Consider the following 22,280-nt stretch of genomic DNA (forward strand, 5'->3'; position numbering starts at 1 on the left):
GAATATTTCAGTATTTGTTCCTTAACTTCTAATCCATATTCTGCCTTTTGTGTAAACACACATCCAAACTAATATTTGACTAACTTAGAAACTGCTTATCAGTAAGATGGCAAGTGTCACTTGCATCCCATTTCTTTTATTTTAATGACTAACAGCTTGTGCTGCAATTCATAATTCAGTCTCTTTCCTCCTTTCTTGAATCAGGCTGCAAAACCTGATCAGTGACAGAGATGATTCTTGTGAAATTGCTGCACAGGGGTTCCTCTCACTGAAGGGCTGACAAGATACCAGCTGAGGAGAAAGCTTAATTGCATGGGTGATCAAAGGAGAATGTACGAAGCCAGGGAGACTGTAAGGGGGTGTGCGTAGGAGAGTGTTTTAATGAGAGATTATAGGGGAACATGTGAGTCTGGCACACACAGAATGACAGAAATGAATGCATGAGCCAGTACAAAATAGCACGCTAACCAAAGGCATCCACAGATCAGCTTCAGCCCCTTCTCAGCCCTTGCCTAAGAGAACTGCATTCTATCAGCTGTCATCCCACTAACTACACAAAGAGAAAAAAGTGAAGGTTTGATCTTTGCAACTGGGAAAGGAGGAGCGGGGGGGAACCTCATGAGACAACAACATCCAGGCTGAACTGGAAAAGAGAGATCAAAGCAATGAGCTGAACTAAGAAGGGACACAGGACACTGATACGGTACTCCCGGGAATGGGATGAATTGATGTAAAAAATGAGAATTTAAAAAGCATTGAAGGCACTTGCCAGCCCTTCCATGTACTGTAACACACTGCACAGACAGAGGTTTGGTTCATGATGTATACTGTGCTTTCTTGTACTCTTACTGTCTTACTTTATACTCAGCTCCACTCACATCACTGGGGGCACTTGAGCAGTAAGATGCCTCTTAATATCAAAACAGGTGCCATTAAAATGGCTTATGCACAATCTCACATCATTTTAGCACAAATCCATTAAAAACCTCATTACAGTTATATTGGCATAAACCTCTGTGCCAGTGTTCTCCAACTGATTTAAACTGCATCAATATAAACCCAGTTTCAATTGATTTAAGAGATTCTAGGCAGAAGTGCACTGCATTTGACAAACTAATGGGAGGACATACTCTTATTGAAATATTAAAACTTCTGCACTCGATCTTTTCATATTCAGCAGTGTGGCTTTTGAACTTTTGCCATTTTGTATTTTACAAGCCCTTACAGGGAGGGAAAATAAGTAACTTTGGAGCAGTCAGGTTAACAGCCTTTCTCTTCATCAGCTGAACCCGTGTGCAACCACAGATGCCTTAAGCTTTAGTGTTTTATAAAATTATAAGGACACAGGAGAAGCATAATGCTTTTTTTACTTACCCTACTCTGAACTCAAGCATATTAGTGGCTGACAATCCTTTTTGTTTTTTCCCTGTAAAAGGCATCTAGCCTTTAGTTGAACACACCCCTTTTTTTGTAAAAATAATGAAAGCTCAGTATCTAAGATGCCACCCACTGGACCAGGTTGCTCAGTGCCCCATTCAACCTGGCCTTGAACCCTTCCAGGGACAGGACATCCACAGCTTCTCTGGGCAGCCTGTGCCAGAGCTTTGCCACCCTCACCAGAAAGAATTTCTTCTGTATATCTAACCTAAATCCAGATGTTATTTAATCACTCTGAGCTCACGTTCCCCACTACAGCAGCTTTCTGGTCCACATGGTCAGTTTATGGCCAGCTTGAAGCAGTCTATTGTTAATGAAGTTTATCCAATATAACACTGGGAGAAGAAATGCAGTACTGGCCTTGAAATGACACCATGTAATGATAAAAACAAGATAAAAACTATTGCCCCTCATGTGCTGGCAGTGATAAATTATGCAGTTCTCTCCTTCCAGTCTCTCCCATCTGCAACAGCTACAATAGAACCTTAGTTCAAACACAGTTCTTATTGAGCTCTGGAGCTGTCAGGCCAGCCTCAGCTTTTGTGTGAGATTCCTGAAAAATAAATTTGACCATTTCTCTAAGCAAAAGGCTTCTAACCATGTCTCCAGCCTGGTAACCATAGTACTTACATGCTTTGTGAAATTTGTGTTTCACATCAAGAACGGTAGATGCTGGAGGTACCTGGAAAAGAAAGCAAAATACATGCAGATTAATTCTTCTTTCTTCTTCAATTTGGGGTCCCTTCTCCACCCCTCCATTGAAGAGATGCTTAAATTTGTCTGCAAGTCCTTCAGGCTAAAATGAAAATATCAGCAAATTTGTTTTCACAGGTTGGTATGTTATTAAGGATTGTCAAAATTTGAATTGTTCATCATCTGGACCACCTCTGCTTGGTTGATGGAGGGGTAAAATCACAAGAGTCAAGAGGAAAAGCTGCTGGCCCTGCTTGATGCAGCAATTGCCTCCTAGATCAAACCAGTGGGAAAACTTTAGGGTTCAGCTTTAAAGTTAGGTTCAAGCATGCTGAGGTCCATGTCCTGGAGACATGAAAGGGTTCTCTGGAGGGGGCAGTAGCAAAAGTGGTAGGTTCTGTCCTTTCTGCCTGAAATGAGTTTGCTTCTGCATGCTTTTTGTTCATGTGCACTGAAGCAAATCAGGTATCACAGCTTTAGAGGGCAGTCTGGAGGCTTTTTAGGCTCTATTTTATTATGTATATTGATTTCTTAATATACTTTGTTCAAATTACCTGAGAAACACATTTAGAATTTACTAGAGCAAAATACTTGGATTTGCCTTTGTTTACAAGGAAAGGCAGTGGGACACTTGAGGAAGTAGCATGTTGAGCTACTTATTAGTGGATTGTGACAATAACCATGCAAGCAAATAGAGAAGAACAAAAGAAATTCTCTTAGTAGAGATCATTTAGCACCTTAATATAGGCTGTTTTGTTGAAAAGACTGTTTGGAGAAATACTGATGCAACAAAATAAATTTGCTGACTCTAAAGCAACAAATCAGTGCAGAAAGAAAAGTTTACTCTTATGTAATTTGACACCCCACACAAATATACAGTCTGTGTGCTTTTAGTACTTATGAGTAACCCAACTTGCTTCCACTAATATGAACAGGCAGAGAGCTCAATACAGATTTCAGTGATCTAAAGATGTAAAATGAGACCTGTGCTAAGAGGTAGTAAAGTACAGATCTTTTCTAAGTTTTATCTTGGGTTTAGATGAGAACACTTTATTTTCCACACTTAGAGAGGGTTTCACTGGGCATTTACAGAAACTGCTGTAAATGAAACTCCACTTAAACCCTGACTTTTCTCTCTGATGTGGCTGCTAAGCAATGCCAGCTCCACCCAAATCAAGGCCTGGACTCCTTGAAACCAAGGATTACCCTTTTTCCCTGTCCCAAACACCCATGTTGTCCCAAACCATGCTGAACTGTACTAGGCCAGGCAAGAGACACTGCCATTGGAGACCCTTTTCTTCCTAGCTACAGGAAACAATAGAAGAACCCATTTTATCTTTCTTTGTTGGAAAGAAAATATTTTATCTGTGTTTTTTGCACTTGAGCCATGCAATACCCAGTAGAACAGCACATCTCCCATAGTCTCTGTGTATTTTTCCTATCAGGTGTGCAACATCTGTGGACTTGGGGGTGTTATGTTCTCGAGACCTCTAAAAATGTCTGAAATTGCTTTCTCACACTCTGTAATCTCACACCTATGAGGCCTGGAACCCAGAATCCACCAGGTATGGGTGCAAGCTGTTAGCTGGCAACACGTATTCAGCATACAAGCCTGCAGGCCAAAATCTGTTATGTGTCCCAGCACGGGGCAGATGTGCAGGTACTCAGGGCTGGCACTGCCAGCTGAAGAACAGGGATGGTTTTTTCCAGTTTGATAGAGGATGAGCTGGCTTTCTAAATGCAGTATAAGCCACATTGCTGCAGGGCCTGCATCCCTACAGATCAACACCTCACTATGGCGGGTTCTGGGACAGAGTAGCTAGGGCCAACCCATGCTCTGGAGAGCTGATCAACCCATTTAGATGAAGAAAGCTGAAAAACTGTAAAGCTTAGCACGCTTAAAGAGCAGTGCTTGCTCAAAACAGAGGCAGGTCTCCATCTCCAGCTCTCCTGAGTATGTTTTGACTTCAGGGCAGAGCTGTCCTCAATCTGTTCAAAATGTCTAGCCGAGCCCTTATTAGCAGCTCTACCTTTACATCCCTCTCCCTTTTTTCATCCTGAGACAATCAGTCCTTTCTGGCCCCCAAATCCTGCTGTGGCAGCAATGGAATTCACATCGCCTAATTTCAGCTATTTAAAAATTGAATCCAAGTTCACGTTTTAGGTCCACTTGTGGAACCACCCACATGCCTCAGGTGTTTAGAAGCTACCAAGAGCTTGCAGTGTCCTGCTGCAGCCCAGGAGCGGGTGAGTGTGCCCCTGGGGGATGAAAAGCAGCACCACACAGCACTCCCAGCTGGAAGGGCCATGCCCTGCACATCCCTGAGCGAGGCAGAGCTCATTAGCAGGACACTGCTGTGCCTGGCCACTTCCAAGCTGCTTTGGGCCAGAGCTGCTTTAAGCCCTGCCAGCCCATGGCCAGAGATGTGCTGGGCTGGCAAGTTGAGGTCTGGCAGTTCTGCTCGGCTCCACACAGGCTGCAGGGATCCTGGGAAGGCATGGAGCTCCCATCCAGCCAGGAGGGCAGCAGGACACTTGTTTTATATGAGCCAGCTGCCTTCCAGAAGGACCCTTCCACTCAAGACAAACTACACAGGTCGCCAGCTGAAAAGTAACACAAATACTTTCCCCCTTCAGAATGGGCTGTGACACAGAAGAATGGCAGTGTCCTTTCCCAGGCAGACTAATGAGGTTATAGCCACAAAAGAATGAAATACATTTTTTTATGATCTTGATAATTCTGTGTCCTTTTCTAAAGACCTCATAAAACAACCAGTGAAGTTATAGTTTCCAATATTGATCAAGGAGAAGATGGATGCTGAGACACCAGCTTACTACTAAGAGTGTCCTCTTCGTAGACCATTAATTATCTTTTGTTCTTTCCATTGTACATCAATAAGGGGTTGTAAGGACTGGGAAAGCATCTCCTCTTATTACCCTTTGTGCTAACTGAATACAACACCCTGGAATATTTCACTGTAATTATTAGTCTTACTCTCATTCTTTTGAATCATGTCTGAAAGTGTTATAACCCTTTCTTTCCTCTATTTCAGCAGTTTACAAATATGCAAAGGCAAAGCAGAGTGAGAGACCACCCTTAGTTTGTTTAAAGCAAGATGGATTTCTGCTCTTATTTCGTATGTATCTTCTACAATCTGATGGTCAAGCCAAGCTTTTTCCTACAACTTCTTCACTTGTGGTCTAACATCTGATTTAAAGTGTAGTCAACTTTCCAGTAAGTGACTATATCACGTGTAACATTCAAGATTACTTTCTTTTGAAAAAAATGTTATGAATAAATACATATTTTACAGCTACGGATTGCAGTCATTACACTTTTCATTCAGAAAAATATTATTTCAAAATGTCAAATCCTGATTTTCCTGTACTTTCACAGCCAGAAAACTTTTCCATTTGAAGCAAATGAAAGTAAACTTTTCATTTACAGGAATTCAAGAATTAAAGGACCTTCTGGGTCATCCATACCAGTTCTATTCTTCCTTCAGACATCAATGCACAAAGCGTCACATTTCTTTTTAAGATTTAAAATACCATGTTAGTATTTTATACTAGGACTGAGGAAGAGCAATAAGTGGAAGATATTAAGGGAAGTTAACAGTGCCTTTTGTGAGTGCAAGGTAATCAGATAGTTATCCACTTTCATACCTCTATCACATTTGTAAGTCAAGGAATTATGCCAAGTCTGGTGATTTGTATGTAATTGCATCACACAGTTCTTGCACTAAAGAATTATTGTAGGGGTCAGAGGTCAGCAGAATATCAATAAGAATTTGAGTAATACAATTTCAGAAAAAAAATAATCTTTCATTCAACATTTCTCCCTGAATACCTTTTTCTCTTTGTGACATGTCAGTACCACTGCACTGCTGAGTCTCGCCTACTTTGTAACAGGCATTTTCCATAATTGCAGAAATTCAGAAATTCTGCCACTCCAGTTGCTCATTAACCACTGCCCCATCTTCAGCCAGAGTAAATTTGTTCAAAAGGGTGACATCAGTTTATTGCAGCTGAGGATCTGGCTGCAAGACAGTTAACCAGCTAATGGGAAAGCCAGGTTATTTCCAAATTCAGCGCTCAACAAATACTTCATCATTACTGCTTTTGCACCCTGTCCTTGCTTTGGGACCATGCTGTATTATAAAAAAACAGCAGCATTCCACAGAAAGTTAATTAGAAAAATACCTGTTCTAGCTGATCTGTGTGTTTTGTGAATTTGACATCTAGATCAGATTTGCTCTTTCTTATTATCAGTTTTCAGAGTCAGAATTAAAAATTGGGCACTGTTTTGCTTTAACCTTTCCCAGTGTGTCCCACACAGCTCTCTTGGTGAACCAGTGTGCTGGTCATGCCCAAGGAGATATAAATAAATGAGCTCACTATGGAAATGACGTAGAGGTACCTACATATAGACAAGTGCTGTCAGCAGCTACACAAAGGCTTTATCTAGAATCCAGTATTTTACTCAGCAGGCTGCAGAGAAGTGGCTACCAAACAGCTGGCTCTGGCCTCAGCCCAGCCCTTCCAGAAGCAGGAGATATTCCGAATTACGGCTTGGGCTGAGGTGGTTTCCAGCACATGGACGTCAGCAGAGGCTGTCTCACTGAGCAATCTTCCAGATTATTTATTATCTGGTCACATGAACCTTGGCATATGAGATAATCTGACTGACTAATATTTCCAGTGATTATGGGCCAAATTAGCTAAGAATACACAGAGCCACATGCTTGCTGCGTGCAGTCGTATCAATTTACACCAGCCAAGTTTGTCTCTAAAGATGATTAATTGTTTTTGTGCTGCTAGCTGGGTATTTCTATTAAAAAAAAAAAAAAAAAATTCGTCTCTCTTTGCAAGAAATTGCCTGAAAGTGTCAGACACCAAAAAGAGCTTTTTCTCTCTCTGCTAAAGATGAGAGTGGAAGTACAGAGAATGTGATTCATTAGCAGAGAGAAGGTGTGCAGAATTCAACATGCACACCTATTTCTGAGCAAATCTGACTAGATTGGTACATCCCCATGCCCTGTGAGCTTTTATTAAGGGGAGCTGAGTAAGGTTACTGCTCACCTCAGCAGCTGAACAGCAGAACCTGTCAGGAAGCCTCTGTCACAACACTTTTTTTTACCAGGGAAATAGAATTTTTCTGGCAAAACCCTGGATGTGTAAATTTGTGTTGACTTCAAATGTTAAAAATTGAATAGAAATTTATAAAAAAATCTGCTTCTGGCCCATGTTGTAAAATCATTTTTTTGTGTTATATTCATTATTTTTTATTTCTCATCTGTATAGAACTTTCATTATTTCTGCATTATTTTATGACACATCTATCATGATAGTGCAAATAACATAACACATGGCTCTCATGTCATTGAAAATAATCCAATAGGAAATAATATGCAAAGAAATGCACTATTAAGTTGTAAAATAAATTGAACTTGAAATATTTATTGTGTCATAACAGATGGAAATATTTCAAAACTAATTTGTAATGTAATCTTTCCCAAATTCTACCTCATCAAAAATTCAAGAGTCATTTTTTTCCACTGTCATTTTCAAAGAAAACAACATTTGGGATATGCACTTAAAAACAAAATAGTTGACAAAAATAAAGTAATATAAACCATGAATAATAAAATAAACTTTTAAAATTATAATATTTTATTAGAAATAAATATAGTGCTGTTTTATTGAACAAAGTATAAATAATAAATAATAATAAGCATTAATTTTGGCCTATATTTCTCAGGAAGAAAGTGAGGCTCAGGGTGGTGTTTATATTTTTTGTTGGGATTTTGATTGCCAGTTCTAGCACACATAAAGCATATGGCTGAGATGTGGAACCTCTGAATTTGTCTTCCCTTTTCTATCAAATAGCTGTATAGGTTTTTATTTGCTTTTTTATATCTACACACACTGCTAAAACTAAAAATCAAGAAGCGCACCCAAGAAACTCAACCATTATTTATCACAAAATTGTCACAATCTATTTTGGGGACTGCATGAAGTAAAAAAAAAAAAGCCAAAAGATCAACCAAGTCAAAAGAAAATTCACAGAAGACTATATTTTGACAAAACAAGTGATTCTGTGGGTAGGAGGGGTGACAAAGCAGGTCCATGGAAGGGAGTTGGAAGCTGAGAAGAAGCAGGAAGGAATGGGAAGTGAGGGTGATATATGAGAACAGCCAGGCAGCATCAGGTCTGTTAGAAAATCCAAGTACTTTTCATTATTCAATACCAAGTGCTTGCTGTACTTCTGGTAGAGGTCCTCTGATTGCCACAATTTGTTCTTTTGAAGCACAAGAAATGTAGCTGCTAAGGAATAAAACCTCACATTTTAAGGACTTTTTAAAATCCAAAATTGCTTAAACACAGGCAGATACAAAAATAGCATTAACATGTACTGCTGGGTATTTACAGATCCATGACTGCATAGCTCAGGTGCTCTGTGAAGAATCACACACTGGATTTCAGAAAGAACCTGAAGCATGTTCTGATGGAGCAATAAATCATTTGCAGGAGTATTTTAATGCTAATAATGCCTATAAGAGATGCCATTATGCACCTAGCTTTCCATCATGGGCTGTGCTGTTAACTATTAGACTAATAAAACACCTACTGCTCCCTATGGACTTGTCTTGCTCCAGTACCTTTATAATTTGCAATAATCTCTGAATTATCTCTGATGCAATAAGGCAAATGTGTGGCTGGGGTAAAATGTCATAACTTTGGTGGGAAAGAGGACATTTCCACACTGGCTGGGAATCTGTCTCCACAGATGCAGTTTTGGCAATATTCACTGCTCTGGTGGCATAGCTGGCTTTTGCTGCTGGCCAGAATGTTCAGGAAGAGTTGGAGCACCACCAGTGTCTCACAAATTCACTCTTGTTTTGCTCAACTTTGAATGTAACTTTAATTTTTTGAATATTTATTATATTTGCTTCTTCATTTCTTCCCCCAGGCTTAGACTTTTTTATCTAAAATAAAAGATGTATAAAATCTGTCATTTAAAGGCACTTCTAAGCTTTGATTGGTATCAGCTGAAGCATTAGTCATCTGTTGCAGCTTCTGTAATTCTTTAAATTATCCCTTTGCAAATGCTAAATGCCCTAAAGTTACCAGCTTCTCCCCTCCCCAGTCTCTCTCTTGTAGAAAAATCAAAGGCCATTTCTCCAGGTATTCCATTTAAAAAGCCATCTCCCAGCAAGCAAAAAGTAATATGTATAGTTGCCTCTTTTCATCTGAAGCCATCCATAGCTATATTGACATTAAAATTATGTGAATTTCTAGCAGAGCAGGAAGAAATAACTGTCATGCACTGCTACAACAGAATTTGAATATGTTTACCTACTTTACCAAGTGTAAGTAATAACTGAGGAAAAAAATACTACTGTCATCACTTCCAGCACTGTGGGCTGAGCATAAGAGTCACAGCTTACAAACAAGAAAAGTCACATATTTTATAAATGTATTTTTTTCTCAGTGCCCCCCAGCAGGGGCCAGATCCCCATTGTGCTGGATGCTGTGAAAATGTACAGTGAAAGACACAAGACACCATGAAATCCTCCTTCCAAAAGGAAGTAAAAAAAAAAAAAAGAGGATTTCCACAGCAATAAGCCTACATCCAGCTGGTTTTGTGTCTGTGTTTCTTCAGCCATTTTGCTGTGGGAATTGCTGCTATGTGGGGCTCAGCATCCATGTCTCACTATGGAAGCCCCCTACTTTGACACAGCTGGTTATTCAGCCCCTTTTGGCATCTCTGGCATCAGAGGTGGCACACCATTAATGATAGATTGCTTTAATGAGAAAAATTATGATAAAAATCCTCAGCATGAAATGAGACCACTGTGGATGGTCACAGGTTCTGCTCTCTCTCTGCAGAGAAGAATATACACTCCTCTGAAGTGAAATATTAGAAGTGAAAGATTTAGGGGGGGGGAATACTTAAAATGGCCATGAAAGTATTAATCTCTTTCCTGGGAAAGGACTTCTTTCCATTGCTTGCCTAGAATGAGGCTAATGGGAAGAACCTGGCATTAGAGGCAATGTTCTGGTACTGCAGAGACTTCCTTTGCAGAGTTTCATTGCCTGCTTTAATGACTGCACTCGCTCACCTAAAATGAATGTGGTATGTCTAACCTCCAAGCCATGATGTGAGGAGTTATTTTTATTTGCTCGAGCTGACTGTGCAAAAGAGATGACTGTTCTCCTCGGCTGCTCCCTTTCTGTGACAGAGCAGCAACCCACAGGCAAGAGTTAGAGATTTCTGATACCAGAGACAGCATTTCTGCATGCAAATGGCTTTGCTGATATGCCAGTGGAAATTCATTGCATTGTTAAGCCATAGCATGCAGGTACAAACACACTGCTGCTTCAGGTGCTTTCCAAACAAACAAACAAATCAAAACAAAACAGAAACAAACAAAAAGCTCATAACTCCTTCAGAGAAAAACAGGCCTTTCAGAGCAATCAAAATAAGCTCTAATTCATCTTTGGCAAAAGATGCAGTGATATACACACTGTAATATTTAACTGCAAGAAGTGTTGAGTATGTACAAGTGACTGGGTTAATGCATAGGCTTGTGTGCAAGGGCGTTTTAGTTCCCTAAAAATAACAATTTTCCCATGACATTCATTGCAGGCATTGCACAGCAAACAATGCCTACAACTCACAAACATAGAGCTAGAAGTTCCTCCAGTGTGCACTGTGAGCCATAAATGTTCAATTATCACTAATTATCACTGGGTTTTACAAAGACATTTTGGTGGGAGGAGGCACCGGGTGGAGGACGGAGAGCTGGCTTAAGGAAGAGTAGGAAAGTAGCCTCCATTATCTTTGCAACACATCAAGGAAAGAGGCTCCTCCTGCACATCTGAAAGAAGCAAGATCTCTTCTGCAGGCCTTGGGAAGTGTTCTGAAAAGGAGGGTCACTGCACAGTAGCCAAAACCTGAGTTTGCACCTCTGTTTACAGCTTAACTTGCAAAATCGTACAGCACAAAACTACTGAGCTCTGAGGCTTTTGATGGGAAAAAGCTTTCTCTGCTGGTTTCTCCAGAGGTGATTTATTCTGTAAAAACTGTACTGTGTAACATTTCCTGCCTTAAAAGCAACTCATGCAAAGTTAATTACATTGCACTATGTTTGTGGGAAAATACATTTTACTACAAGTTAATTTGAAGAAAAAAATATTATACAATGAATGCTATAAAAGAAACAGTTATGAGTTGCTTTAACAGCATTTGTAAATCAAATCACTGCACATCAATAACTTTAAAACCAACCTACATCAGGTTTTTGGAACAATGTATGAGGGAAACAGTTTTTGAGTAGCCATGTATTTTTCATAAGTTGTGGGTGGCAAAAAAATGTGGGTTATTTGTTAAAAAGTACAAAAAGGAATTGTTTTCTTTCATTTATAAGACTTGATGATTTTTGTGTGTTCTGCTGTTTTCTGTGGCTTTTTGGAAGCAATGCAGAAGCCAAAATCCTTAGACACTTTGTGATGCTATTTAATTGAAAATATTTCTTACAGGAAATCTTTAATTACATGCTTTCATCTTTACACAGAGATAGGAATTTCATCCATACAAGTTAATAAATGGCGAGGAAAAAAGGGACTTTTGATTATCCAGGCTCACTGCTTTTTTACACTGGCCAAAGAAGAGATTTATTCCTTGCTAAATACTTCTTTCACTCATTGAGCAAGAAACATGTATGATTCATGTTTCAGCTACAGAATATCTTCACACAAATGCAGTATTGCTGTGCATGGTAAAGAGCTGGACATTGGCCCTCAACTCTTGCTTACCATTCCTTGACTCTAAAAATATGGGCCAAATTTCTTGGCTAAATGTTCCTAATTGTGGCTTTCAGGCACCAGCTCTTGTAAAACCTCTGCCTTTGGCTGCTTGGGTAAGAGCCTTTCTGCTCAGAAACATCCTTTCTTGGATCTGCCTCTCTGGGGAGTGGGGAAAAAAGAAGGAAAACAAGGAAAACCCAGGATGGATGGTGTCCTGCAAAGTGGCCCAGACACCTGAACTCTTGTCCTGCCATGGGCAGTGTGTGGAGCAGCAGGTTGGCTGTACACCACCTCAGAACTTCAGTGCCTAGTCCCAAGACACTTCCTCTGAGCATTTATATACTGTTTTTAGGAAGGAAAGTTGTAGCCTAAGTTTAGATAACTTTCCCTACTTGGAGACTTCCCCTAGTCTGGGGACATTTTGTAGAATAACTGGGGAAAAAACAAAAACAAGCTGGTTTGTGATTCTTCCCCATCCTCCAAAATCAGAAGCCTCTTCTCCATGGCACATCACCTCAGAATTAATTAGGAGCAAATCTGGGGGAAAAAAATCTCACACTGCTATTATTTCTCTTCTAAATTCTTTAAGTAGCTCACTGGAAAAGCTCGTGTGCACCAAACTACTTGCATAATGTCATATCCATAGCAGAGAAAGTCCCCATAGCAGGCTGACAATATTAAATAAAAGAAATTGCACTCCTATAAAGAATTTCATGTTCACAGTGTGCATGTGCAAAATAAACTGCCACTGTTGCTGACTTGTGTGAATTTAAGTTTTGCAAGATTAGGTAATTTTCCTCCAAACCCTGCTCCTGCAGGACATTACTATGGGACCAAAATGACTGGAATTTTTCTCTTCTTCTGCTTCCTTTCAGTATTTTGCCTGCCTTTCCTGGTTGTGTAAAACCTGCAATAAGATGTGAGTGTGTTTTAAAGGCTTAAAAAACAAATATGTATTTATTCTGTTCCTTGAAGTTAAAGACGATCAAGAACTTATAATAACCACTTAATGTACATGACTGCTCCTTCCCAAAAGTATAAGATAGGTAAGAAAATGAAAGGAAATAATGCTACTTTTCCTTTTTTAAATGTATAATTAATTCAGAGAATTAATTGTGCCAGATTCAAAACTTTTGGATTGATGCCAACTGATTTCTCAAGATGACACAGTCAAACACACCTTTTATAAATTCCTAATACTGCACTGAGGACAGGAAAATATTTCTTCCTAAATGCCAGAACTAGTTAAATGTACCATAATTTTGCAGACTTTACAGAGCTCCCACTAATCTGAATGGGATTCACAGGCACATGCAAGGATCTCAGAGAAACTCAACCTCTTGAAGAAGCTCCTGTTGTTTAACCACAGAGCCCTAAGCATTGAATCACTCTGCCTGAGTTTCTGTTGGGTGGAGAAAGAAGGGATTCTTCTCTCTGCCATTATAATATAAATTTTCCCTTTAGATTTATTAACCTGAGAATATTATAAATGCATTTGCTAAATCATAATATTCTGAACCACTAGCAATATGCAATCAGAGTCTAAATACATGCATTTTAAAATCTATGGTTCCTATTCTCTCCTATTCTGGCAAGCGGTAATTACATGCAAACCCAAGAAATTAAGTTAATCATAACTATCTCACAAACAGGAAACAGGCATTAGAAGTGTCCTGTTGGGCCTGTACCAGTTATATTTAATTAAACAGAAAATTATGCATAATCCAGTACACCAGTCTCTTGTTTGCTCTAACAACCAACTAAAATTATAACAAGTGTTCATGGAAGCAAGGAACTCAACTTCTGTAACTTCAGAGTTGACTTAGGGATTATCACAGAAAATAAAGTGACTTAAACAGCCAGGTGAATGAGCATTCAGAAACCAAATTCTTTAGGCAGTCTTGGAAATCTCAGCCTTGTACTATGCTTGTACCAACTCCTTGGTACTGTGCCAAAAATATTTTTTTAAAAAGCCCATACTGCTGGCCATGTAAATTGAACATATACATCTACATATACAACATATATTTCTGTTTCTGAGCAGAGACTTGCTACCCTGTGTGTATTTTACTCTGAATAAAGAGTACCTGGCAATCACCACTCATGTCTCTCTTTTCACCGCTACAGGAGCAGAGTCCGTGGTTTGGAGGAGGTGTAGAAAATCTTCAGGGTCAGAAAAACTCAGAATAAAGATTAAAACACAGGTCTGGTATCATCCCAGCAGCATGGAAGGATTCCTGAAACATGCATGGCTCTTTGCCTAATGCTGTTTCTGTACCATACTACTGCTGTACTATACTACTACACATATTTTAATGACATTATAGGAAAGCCCAAGATAAGAAACAGATTTGTCTTTCTTTTGATCAAAACCTAATTCTAAATGTATGTAGATAAGCTAACAACTGTGTAAATATCACTCAATAAAGTAGTGTGAACACTACCATCAAAATTGTTATTAATAGTCATCCTACTTGTTTGACCATTTTGTGCATGTTTCCTCTTTGGCTAGGTTAACAAAAAATAGCAGAAAATATTTTGCCCCATTGAGAATTAACAAATAAGACATTTACCTATAACTAGGGACAAAAATTGGAAAAACAACCTTTAAATTACCAAGAACACTGGAAATCTGGTAGTATTCCACCCTGCATATTTCAAAGGCATGAAATTAAACATCTGAAGCAAACTTATCTACCTGTTCCAGCTGTTGCCAATGAGGATAAGGGAATTTTTTTTCTAGAAAAACAGTAAGTCCTAAAACTCCACTAATTTACTGAGAATTCCATAGGCTAAATAGATTAGGATTCCCATTTTCATGGCATGAAAGAGACCAACTCTTTCGCTGAGGGACAATGAATCATGAAAACTGTGATGAAAATATTTATGAAGCATTTTAGCTGTTATTTATGAGTGCATGAACGTCCATCCTACCCAGTCCTCTCATCCTACTTATGCAATTTGGCTGTAGTTTATGGTTTTTTACTCACATTATTAAAACAAAGCAAACTAAACAAAAATTCAAAACACTTATTTTAACTAAGACTCTTTGTTTAAGATGATTTTTTTTTTTAAATTGCTAGGTCCAGTCTAATAAGCAGGGCAGAGCTGAGTACATTTAGGTACCAGCAACTACTCACAGCATTGCAGAGATGGTAGGCTTTACAAATGCATTAAAAATGAGTATCCATTCTGAAACAAATGTTTAAGTATCGTGCTCTGAAATAGACACTGTAAGTGTCAAGAGTCAGCCTAAGGACGGAACTTTGAGCCCACAGAGCTGCCAAGAGGTCTAAAACAAACTAGTGCAGGATTATTTGTAAAAATCCTGGAGAAGACCAGCCCGGGGTTCTGACTCACAAGGAATTCTTCGTGACTCCCAGAGAAAGGAATGAAAGTACTCTCACTACAGAATAAGACCACAGCACACTGAAAACAGAGCGGCACCATGTGAGCCAGGCACAGCCCCAGCGTGCTGGGATAGCACACTCACCTTGTCCACAATGCAGATCTGCTTCTTGCTTTGCACGTCAACAATCTCTACTTCAAAGTAGTTGATTTTTGAATGTTTGAGCGCCGGTGATGGTTTGATTTGGCCAGCAGAGAGCACCAGCTGGGACAGGTTGAAAAAGGAGCGTGAGTCATTGTGAGACATGGGCAGAGCTGCTCCATGGGCTGCGGGGTCCCGGCTGTGCCTGGGAGCACCGGGGCTCTGCCTCCTGAGCATGCTGTGCCCCAGCAGCAGCGATCCTCATATCAGCAGGGGACAGTTCCAGGGGAAAATGTTTCCTCCCTGCTGCAGTTAAATACAGCCACAGAGCGACCAGACACAAAAGGTCAAGTGGCATTCCATCTGAAGTGTGCTGGCTTATTTAGCAGGAGTGAAAACAATGGCTCTGTAATCCATGTCTATATTTAATCTGCTGGCGTGATGTCCTGTGTTGATGCTGCTGCTGCTGCTTTCTTATTTTCTTTTTTTTTTTTTTCATTTTATTTAAACCAGCGTTTGAAACAAGACATCCTGAAATTCCCTATTAGCAGATATCAGATCCAGAGCCCCAGAGGAGCAACCACAAATGAATGTTGTAAATCCCACTGAGACAGATGTTTAAAATGTCTATGTGCACACACATGTATAGGTATAAATGTCACCTGTTCTAGAATAATCATCATCAGATGCCATCTATTCTAGAAATATCTACTAACTAAATAGCCTAAGTTCATCAGCAAAATTTAGGGAATACTTGCAAATATCTGCTTGGCTTTAGCACTACGGATTTTCTGGTATTTAATAGGGTGGAGCTTTCCTTACAGTTCTGCCAGGGAAAATCAACTGAAGGAATGGAAATTACAACCTTAAAGGCATTCATTCAGGGCTTGGATCATTTCACTTCTTTCTTATTCTTTCCTGACAATTTTTACAATACAAGTCTGCAACAAAACAAAAGCAGCTTTAATGGTAAGAATAAAGACTGCATAAAACAACAATTTTTCTCTGAAGCAGCTTCCCCAAGCCTTGTTTAAACTTCATTTCTCCATGTATGGCTTTTTAATAGGATTTAACAGAACTAGCAGCACTTTTCCATCCTGAAATTCTCCCTAAATTTCCCTGGGCTGCCTAGGATTATAGTGTTAGAAGGGCACCATGAGTTTCTGCAGACAGCCCTTTCCAAAGAGTAAATTCTGAATACATTTCTTCACGATAAAATCCAGGGAAAACTACAATCACTATTACAAAAATCATAGGAGTTTGTTACATTGTGGAAATTAATTAAGTGGGAAAAAGCTTCCACAAAGTAAAAGTCACCACACAATTAATCCCCACTCTGGGGATGCAGGGTGGAAACAGAACAGGTCTCTTTTCTCTAATTCTGTTCCAATTTAGAGAAAATGTCGTGGTTCTTCAGCCATAGTTCTGACTAAAGGAGCTAACCCCAACTCATAGCTAAGATGCTTTATGCCCACATGACATAACAAATTTTGAAGTAGCCTGGACTGAGATGAAAGCCCCCACTGCTTGGTGATGCAGTCTTGGAATGTTTTCACTGGATTTGTTAATGAAAAACCTTGACTGGGGGAATGCAGGTGTACAACAATATCGATCCCCTACTACAAAAAAAAAAAAAAAACAGGATTAAATTTTGACTAAACTGGAATCAGTTAGTGTCCTGCCACTGGTGCAGAACTAGTCAGCATCTACAGGAAAAAAGCAGTTGGACTTGATTATATCATATGAAAGAAGTTCACCTGTCTCTGAGGTTAAAGGAAAGGGGTTCAAGGAACCATCACCTTGGTGGAGTCAATAGAGCAAGGAGAAATTTTGGTATAAGCTAGTCACAACAGGGAGAATGGCAAATTATTGTCTTACTGTAAGGGGCTTGCTAAAGACAGCCACCTAAAGACCACAGAACACACAGGTCCTAAAATCCAAGTGTGAGACACACTTATTTGAACAGGCTACTCTAAAGAAACTGTACAAACTGCTGTACAAGGGATGAGACAAACTGATATAATATCCCCTTTTTGCTGTAAGATTTATATGAATAAGGGAGCTGTAATAGCATATATTAATAAATTTCTAAATTTATTTCAATTCAAAACCCATAAAGAATAATATTGATCATCAAGGCTAATTTCTGTGTATATAAAGGAACTGGTGTTACAGTCATTACTGCAAGTATATTTATAACACTTAAAATGATAACATCTGAGCTGCTGCTGCTGCTGAGAAAAAAAGCTTTTGATTTACTGCAGACATTTAAATGATCAGAATTTTATTACTGACCAATGAATGCTTGAATATCTGAACCAGTTCCAGGAAAATGCTTACAAAAATATACTCCCATTTTTTGCAATCCAAGCTAATCATTTGCAATTTTAATATTTTGATGAACAACCATCTTAGCAGACCCAAACACTTTGGTGACATTAATTAGGAGAGCTTCCCTAAAGGTGGCTGGCCCTTTTCCTCCCTCTATTGTATTATGGATTTAGGATCAGACTGCAGCAACGTAATGCTTGCATGTAAGGTGGATGAGAGCTACTCTGCCAAAAATAATCAGGGATAGAGTTACCACTGATAACCCAAGCTCAAAAAGGGAGATGAATAAAAGCTGTGATGGTTTTGCCATTATTGTAACAAGTGCTGCACTTTCTTGAAATGGCATCAATGGGTTTGGATGTTCCAGCTCAATGGGAAGCCATCCAACCCATTCTGTGTGGAAGTGCACACAGAAGGGAAATATAAATTACTGGACAAAAGGCACATCTTTCCTTTCAATGTCATTACTGTGCCTCATCTCAGTCCTCAGCACTGGAGATGGGCAGTCCCAGCACATGGGGACAAGTGATCAGCCCTATGGTGAGACTTATTGATCCTCATTACACGGCCATAAGGTGCTGTCCCCAGAGCTGTGGCAGGGCTAGCTGCCAGCAGCCACCCAGCCCCTGACCTCAGCTTCATTCTGGGACTCTGAGAGGAGTCAAAGAGCACTCAGCAAGAATTAAATCATCTCTGACAGCTTCAACTCGCGCTGAAGTTCAGGCCATATAAAGGGCTGATATTTTTGAGGGGCCACAAGAATGGGAATCACTCTTCTCAAAGTGTGGCTCTGCCTCCTCTCCTCCCTTGGCACTCAGCTCACATGAGCTGTTTTGGAGACAGGCAAGCACTTGGTTAAGCCATCCCTTCTGAAATGCACTTTTTCAAGGAGGCAGAGAATGCCTGCCCCCAAATCACACAGACTGGCCATCATGTCTGGTTAATACAACTGCTGATATTTTCAGAAAAAAAAGTTACACCTGTAAAGGATTTTTTTCACCCTTCTAATCAATATCTGGAAACAAGCATCAGCCTGTGCTGGTCATGACAAAATAGGTAACAAACCACCAGTCAGGGACTAAGACTTAGCATTCAGTTTCTGCTTATGACATTGATTTCCTGTGGGGTGTTGGGGAGCTGCTGGTTTTCCTGCTTTTCCCTTCCTATTCCACATGCCATCCCTGTGTGAGGCTCTCTTGCACTGTGCATTTTGCAGACATCCTGGCACAGAGGGATTTCAGAAGATCTCAGCTGGGCCTTAAGGCGCTTCTGAAGTTCCTTTTCATCTCTGGTGACGTTTTGAACTCCTCCTTCCCCGGTGCATTGGTCATCTCCTTGCAGCCTGCAGAATGTCAGCTGCTAAGTCAGCAGCAGAGGGTCACCTCTGTCAGCCCAGATGCTTGTCAGCAGCCCCTCACATGTCACTTTTTTATCCCACACATTTGGGATGCTTGGCGGAACCAGGGTTATTCCTTTCCCACAGACAGACACACAACTCCAGAGCCCAAAGTATGTGGGGTTCAGAACCACAGGTCATGAAATCTAAAACAAAGCAGATTGCCAAGGTAACACTTACCTCAGTGTGCCATTTTTGGAGACTGTGCCATTTGTCTTGCTGGGGAGGGAGATCTGAATCTGTGTGTTCATGTGGCCCTTGGCCTCACCTTTCTCAGCAGCTGTGCAGCCCTTACACCTGGTATTGTGCTTGATCTAACCACACTGTTAACATCTCCCTATTAGATTTCATGTTCTAAGGGCCAGGCAGGAATGTGGAGCTGTTTTTCCAGTGCCTTGTTATTGAGCTGTCCAAGGAAGGATTTAAGAACTTGATCTAATTTACTCATTTGGAAGAACACTGACAATAATTTGTGTGCCTGGCTTCTGGCTTCATCTGGCAGAGAGTTTAGGAATAGGTTTACCAGATTATTTGGGGGGCTACTGCATTTAAATTTTTGGTTTGATTCTGCTACCCACAGCAATTAAACAACAACTAGAATGTATTTCTAAAGCACTGCAGAAATATAGGCATGAGCCTAAAAAAAAAAAAAAGACCAACAAAAACCACTGTGCATGAACCTCTGGCATATCTTTGCCTGCACACACCTACCTCAGAACTCATAAAACCAATTTAGAACATTCTATCTACATGCTTGCACACAAAAATGCCACTTAGAAGCAGCTCCACAGTGTTCCTACTAAAACCACTCAGGTCAATTCATTTTCTCTCTTGAAGCTAAGTCTCTTAAATAAGTAGTGGACAAGAGAAAGGCACAGAAGGAGAGTGTGACTGACTCTAGCACCAAACAATCCTAAAGCTATTTTAAATAATGCTGAAGTCAGGACTAAACCCCACCAGCAAGGGGCCAGGGTAACAGTGATATACACCCATGTTCCTCCTCTCCAGCTACCCTGGCAGGGCTCTTCAGCACAGGAGGACAGCCTTGCTGACCCTGTGAGCTGTTCAATGGAAATATTGCATGGCCACCAGCCTGAGGCCACATCCTTCAGAGGCTGTGAGAAGGGAGAGTCAAAGGAGCAGCTTGCAAGCAGAGCCCTGGGATCTCCAGTGCCCAGCTTGTCCCTGCAGGAGCTTTTACCACTGACCAGACCAATAATGTTTTGTCAGCTGTTTAAAATCTCACTGTAGTAGCCTGGTTTTATCCTCCTGGTTTGGAAAACTGAAAATATTGACTTTAAACTTTGGTGTGGGTGGTGCCAATTAGAAGCAAATTCACAGCACAAATCAAATCCAAAGGCAGTGTTTGTTTTATCCCCCACAGACATGCACCAGAGACACAAGGGAAATAAGCAAAGTTGAAATATAGGATAGTAATTCTATCTGCAAGCAGTACACAGTGAAACCTCCACCCCCAGCCCCTGTAGCACACAAACACACACCTACTTCTCTACCAAAATAAGTACAGCCTGATACAGAACTCAAGTCTGATGATGGGCAGGATATATCATAACAGGCAGCTGCTGGACTGTAGTATGGAAAAAGCCCAAGAAGAGGGTCCTGGTGATGAAGAGACCCAAATGAATCTTCAAAAGTGACCAGTCTTTTAAGGTCACTGACAATAAATAGCATATTCACAGCTGTGAAGTTTCAATTCTTGTTTACATGAAAACAGTGGAAATTGTGCTATTCCATTACTTGAGGCATGAGGTCTTCTCCTCTATGCATCTGGAAATACATGGCTATGTGAAAAGTCTTTTTTTTAAACTTAGGTATTTTGTCATTGTCTTTCACTCAGGTAAATGTGTAGCCCTTTTAAACACACAGGAACATCTGAAAACTTGACTTCAAAAAGCCTAAGGAAAAAGATTTTTTTCCTTAATTTAAAAACAGAGTCTATTATTTTTAAGCTAGTCTTGGCATTTTGCAGAAAGACAGGGAGACCAACACACTACATATTTAAGTCCTTGTACAGTCAATATGCTTTGTACCCCATGGTTACTTTGAGGCAAAGATTAGAAAGCAGCATTAGAAATCAGACAAAAAAATGTCACCCAAACTTGTCCAAGAACTACTTTTAAGGAAAACTCCACTGACCTTTACCTGCAGAATTTTCCCTACAACATTACACTCATCCTTTAGCATGTCCTCAAGCTGCTTTTGCCTCTCAGTGGCAATAAGTGCTTTCATACATTTGCCTTAATGTAGTGTGACTCCCCTTACTGCATCATCAATTCTGCCTAATAAAATGGCACCTCAATTAACAGAGGTTAGAAACTGGCTTGCAAATGTCTGCCTTTATTTCAGCTTTTCACAACAGGCTTTGTGCACCTGAGGGGAGCCACTGGGATGAGCTCCCTGCCCATCTCAGCCCAGCAGCAAAGCTATCAGACAAGGCAATGTCTGGGTGGGTGAGACTCCTCAAAGCATGGGCAGACAGCAAATTCCCATGGATTTCATTGTGGCTTTGTGACATTGTGTCACTTCACAGAGGAAAGAGAAAGGGCTGAGCAGATTAATGAAGGACAGGTGCTGATACCCTGTACTTTGCAGCAGTGAAGCTTACTCCATGCCCTCAGTTAATTTCAGCTGAGTACAGGTATTACTGACAGCATTTTTTAAAATCCCCTCTGAGAACATACCCTGATGAGATAATGGATTGTAATTTCACAGGATAAGATCAAGTAACCACATTATTGGAAGCTGATCAGCCACTAAGTAAGGATAATGAAAAGAAATACAGTAAGGCAAAGCCATTTTTCACAAATGGCAGCAGTACAGAACTGGCAAATCCATGTTCTTACAGCTGAGATTAGGTGCATCTTTCATTTGGGCAAAGTTATTACATGCAAGATGAAGTTGGAGTCACTTGGAGTAGTTTCAGGGGAAAAAAATGTTGTTCAAATATGCATTTTTCAGTGACACTGAAGCAGTCAAAAACATTTACTCATTTGGATGAAAAGATTTGGAGGTTCAGAACAATCTGATCTCTTCAATAATTTCTGACCAGCAGGAGGGAAGAACAGCCTTGATTAGAACACCTACAGATTCCTAAAGAAG

At 40.1% G+C, this 22,280-nt stretch overlaps 1 protein-coding gene and 1 long non-coding RNA gene across 2 annotated transcripts in view; one reads left to right on the forward strand and one right to left on the reverse strand.

Annotated features, from left to right (window-relative positions):
• LOC143693938 (uncharacterized) overlaps window positions 1-9,086 on the forward strand; it is a 350,836-nt gene extending 341,750 nt beyond the window's left edge. The window contains exons 12-13 of the long non-coding RNA XR_013182007.1: window positions 5,184-5,365; window positions 8,563-9,086. This is a non-coding gene — a long non-coding RNA (uncharacterized LOC143693938). The remainder of the gene's footprint in view (window positions 1-5,183; window positions 5,366-8,562) is intronic.
• Window positions 1-15,693, reverse strand: part of TECRL (trans-2,3-enoyl-CoA reductase like) — a 57,662-nt gene extending 41,969 nt beyond the window's left edge. Inside the window, exons 1-2 of the mRNA XM_054633664.2 lie at window positions 15,437-15,693; window positions 2,068-2,119 (exon numbers count right to left, since the gene is read on the reverse strand). Of these exons, the coding sequence (XP_054489639.2) occupies window positions 2,068-2,119; window positions 15,437-15,670 (286 nt within the window). The 5' untranslated portion in view covers window positions 15,671-15,693. The remainder of the gene's footprint in view (window positions 1-2,067; window positions 2,120-15,436) is intronic.
• Window positions 15,694-22,280: the final 6,587 nt, after the last annotated feature.

The sequence above is a fragment of the Agelaius phoeniceus genome, chromosome 4, assembly GCF_051311805.1.
Source record: "Agelaius phoeniceus isolate bAgePho1 chromosome 4, bAgePho1.hap1, whole genome shotgun sequence".
NCBI lineage: Eukaryota > Metazoa > Chordata > Aves > Passeriformes > Icteridae > Agelaius > Agelaius phoeniceus.